The sequence below is a fragment of the Oryctolagus cuniculus genome, assembly GCF_964237555.1.
Source record: "Oryctolagus cuniculus chromosome 16 unlocalized genomic scaffold, mOryCun1.1 SUPER_16_unloc_1, whole genome shotgun sequence".
NCBI lineage: Eukaryota > Metazoa > Chordata > Mammalia > Lagomorpha > Leporidae > Oryctolagus > Oryctolagus cuniculus.
The window spans coordinates 1887737-1891177 of record NW_027208201.1 but is presented as its reverse complement, the minus strand read 5'-3'; the positions used below and the strand labels follow the sequence as shown (position 1 = coordinate 1891177).

Here is a 3441-nt window from a genome sequence, read left to right as displayed (position 1 = left end):
GGTCTGTTTTCCAATGATAAGGAGAGTGCTGCAAAATTACTTCCTTGTTTAGCTCTCTGATCTCTAATTTTTTCCCAGCATAGTAGTTGTGCTAGGGGTCTGTCATTATCTACGATAGCTGCACCTAAGGTGGCTGGAATGATAACTTTAGGTTTGCATGTGGGGAAAGTTACTATTGCTGCCTGAATTTGGAGTCCACGCTGAAAATTGGTGGCTCGTCCAATCACTAGTCCGAAGCCAGTATTGGGAAGAGAATTTTTAGTAGGGACTACATCAATGATTTGAGGACCCATAGCTGGAGTTAATATTTGAGACTCCGTTGGCCGCAATTCGAAACAGCTTACTGTTCCTGATCCCCCTTTTTTGATTGCTGGCGCACTCAATTTTGCTTCGGGCCCCAGTGTGCTGGGGCCCCTCTCCCGTTTTTTGACTCTTGGGGAATGGGGTTTCCTGCTCTATCAGTCTTAGAATAACAATCACTGGCCCAATGATTACCTTTCCCACATTTAGGGCATAATCCTGGCTGTCGTTTGTTGGGTTTATGTTGTCTACATTCCTTTTTTACATGTCCGGGTTGGCCGCAAGTGAAACATTTGCGGTCACTCGCTCTATTGGCCTTAGCCATTGCCATAGCAGCATGAGCCCCAGAGGCAACATCATCCATGACATCTCTGCAAATTTTCATAAAGGTAGGGATGTCCTTATGTTGCCAAGGCCTTAGCACAGAGCGACATGTTTTATTAGCATTTTCATATGCCAGTCGTCTCAGCAAGGGTGCGGCCTCTTCAGGAGACTCAAGCACATTGCCTGCAGCTTCATAAAGGCGGTCAATAAAATCTGCATAAGGCTCTGTTGGTCCTTGTATTATCTTAGTCAGACTGTGTTTAACTTCCCCTTTTTTTGGCACTACCTTCCAGGCCCTCAAGGCTATATCTCTTATTTGTTGTAATACCTCCCGGGGACACCGAGCTTGCACCGGTTCTGCATGGAATGCTCCCTCTCTGTTTAACATGTCCTCATTCCAGGCAGGTTGCCCATCAGCTCGGTTTTGCGCCGCCTGAGTACAAGCTAGTTCCCTATAAGCGGCTGACCATAAGAGATAATCTCCCCCTGAAAGGACTGCCTTGCAGACATTTCTCCAATCTTCAGGAACTAGGCCCTGAGTGTCTAAGGTTCCTAGGATAGCTTTGGTGAAGTTAGCATGTGGCCCGTAGAGAGTCACTGCCTTTTGCCACTCTTTTAATGATGTGAAGTCGACCGGAGTCCACCCGCGATTTCCTTGGCGGTCTTCAGTCACTGGAAAGATCTGATGGGGGTTAGAGAACTCTGCCTAATTTGGTTTCAGGCGCCGCGGTGGGTGGGGAGTTGAATCCCCAGTATTTATAAAAAAAAGCGGCTTCATCGTCATTACGAGCACTTTCGTTTTCAAGTATTTGCCTTCTAGTCTGTTTCTCCGGCCCAGACTCTAAAACTATGGGCCTCATCTCTCTGGAAGCATTGCCGGCAAAACAGCAACAGCGCATAGGATGATGGGGTGGTTCATAAGGAGGAGCGGAGGGCATTAAGGGCAACTCCGGGTATAGTGGAAGCGATCCCAGCATCTGCGGATGTTTCGCTTTTGGTCGGGCTCCTCCGCTTGCTTCCATACTTTGTTCCTCTATATTATCTCCTTTTTCGCTACTATCATGGGAGTGTTCGCTGAGCTCCTCCAGTAGTTCGGAGCCTTCATCTAAGAGTTCCCCAATCTGGTCATCCTCCGACCGTAAAGCAGTATCTATCAGATACCACAAGTGGATCACTCCCTCCTTGACTCCAGCGTTTCGCAATTCACGTCCCACCCGTCTCCACTGAACCTGTGATAAATCTCCTTCTTCAACAAACCAAGGACAAGTTTCATATAGTATCCTCGTAAAATTGCACACAGCTACACTCTTTACGGGCATCCCCGTTGCCTTTAAAAGGCGGCTAATCAATAGGTGCATTTTCGTGGTGGACTGTGTGTTCCCCATTGTACCGCAGTATTCCTAGGCTTTTTCCCCTAGACTCCCGTCTATAGACGTTTTTTTTTTTTTTTTTTTCTTACCTTCTTTCCGCGTTACAGTGATCCGAGTCATGGCACCAGTTGCAGGCGTACACCTTCCGGATAGGTTAACGCTGGCGAGACCTCGGAGACACCAGACGCGTTTATCGGCTTTTCAGCTTCCACTTTATTTTTCAGCAGAATCACGTTACATGTCGCGAACGCCCACCATCTTCGCCTCCTCCTACCCTCTTATATATCCCGCCCACCGTCCACCTGTTTATATATGATTCACGGAAAACATGTTACCAACTCAGCAAGAGTAAGTGTGGGAAACATGCAATAACAGGATGCTTAAAGTCAAAACAGGATCTTGCAATTAGCAACTGGCATGGTGGAAAAACACCAGCACTAAACTTCTTGTGCTTGTACATGTCGGGAGGGGCACAGCTGGCCAGGCTGTCCCGTTCCCCGACAAGTCAGGAGCTTCTTCTGGCTCACACTTGGTTGTAGGGTCCCAAACATTGGCCATCCCGCATTGCTTTCCCATGTGAAATAGCAGGGAGCTGAATTGGAAGTGGAGAAGCTGGACATGAATCAGCACTCATCTAGGATGTTGCACCACAGGTGCATTATTAAGCTCCTGCACCACAGTACCTCTCCCAGAGCATGTTTTCGGGCAGCTCTGGGGTTGCCACCTCCCCACCATCACCGCGAGCTTGAGGAGGCCCTTGCCCAGACGGCCACTAGCCCCTAGCTTGAGATTTCAGCTGATTCAGGATCCTGTGCACCACTGGTTCAGTGAGGCTTTTCAGGAAACACAGAGGCAGGACCTTCACCTTGCATTGGAGCCCTCAGTGCTTTCTGTCAGGGAACGGGACAGCCTGGCCAGCTGTGCCCCTCCTGACATGTATAAGCACAAGAAGGTTAGTGCTGGTGTTTTTCCACCCTGCCCGTTGCTAATTGCAAGATCCTGTTTTGACTTTAAGCATCCTGTTATTGCATGTTTCCCACACTTACTCTTGCTGAGTTGGTAACATGTTTTCCGTGAATCATATATAAACAGGTGGACGGTGGGCGGGATATATAAGAGGGTTGGAGGAGGCGAAGACGGCGGGCATTCGCGACATGTAACGCGAGTCTGCTGAAAAATAAAGTGGAAGCTGAAAAGCCGATAAACGCGTCTGGTGTCTCCGAGGTCTCGCCGGCATTAACCTATCCGGAAGGTGTACACCTGCACTGACTCCTGGCTCCTGGCTTCAGATCAGCCTAGCTCTGGTCTTATTGTCCATTTAGAGAGTGAAACTGTGGATGTAAGATCTCTCTCTCTCTCTCTCCCTCTCTCTCTCTCTCTTTCCGCCTCTCAAATAAGTAAATAAATATAATCTAATAAAAAAGAGGCCATAAGGTCTCCCTACATG

At 48.4% G+C, this 3441-nt stretch overlaps 1 protein-coding gene across 1 annotated transcript; it reads right to left on the bottom strand.

Moving 5' to 3' along the window:
• Window positions 1–379: 379 nt before the first annotated feature.
• Window positions 380–2009, bottom strand: LOC138847789 (endogenous retrovirus group K member 6 Gag polyprotein-like). Its single transcript, XM_070067589.1, has 2 exons — window positions 1412–2009; window positions 380–1296 (listed from the first exon to the last, which is right to left on the bottom strand). The coding sequence occupies exons 1-2, from the start codon at window positions 2007–2009 to the stop codon at window positions 380–382; spliced, it is 1515 nt and encodes a 504-aa protein (XP_069923690.1).
• Window positions 2010–3441: the final 1432 nt, after the last annotated feature.

Bases quoted from the DNA above. Each gene is read 5' to 3' on its own strand.
- LOC138847789 (XM_070067589.1), bottom strand. From the start codon at position 2,009: ATGGGGAACACACAGTCCACCACGAAAATGCACCTATTGATTAGCCGC. The intron at 1,297-1,411 runs GTAATGACGATG...AGATCTTTCCAG, and splicing joins ACTTGAAAACGAAAGTGCTC to TGACTGAAGACCGCCAAGGA.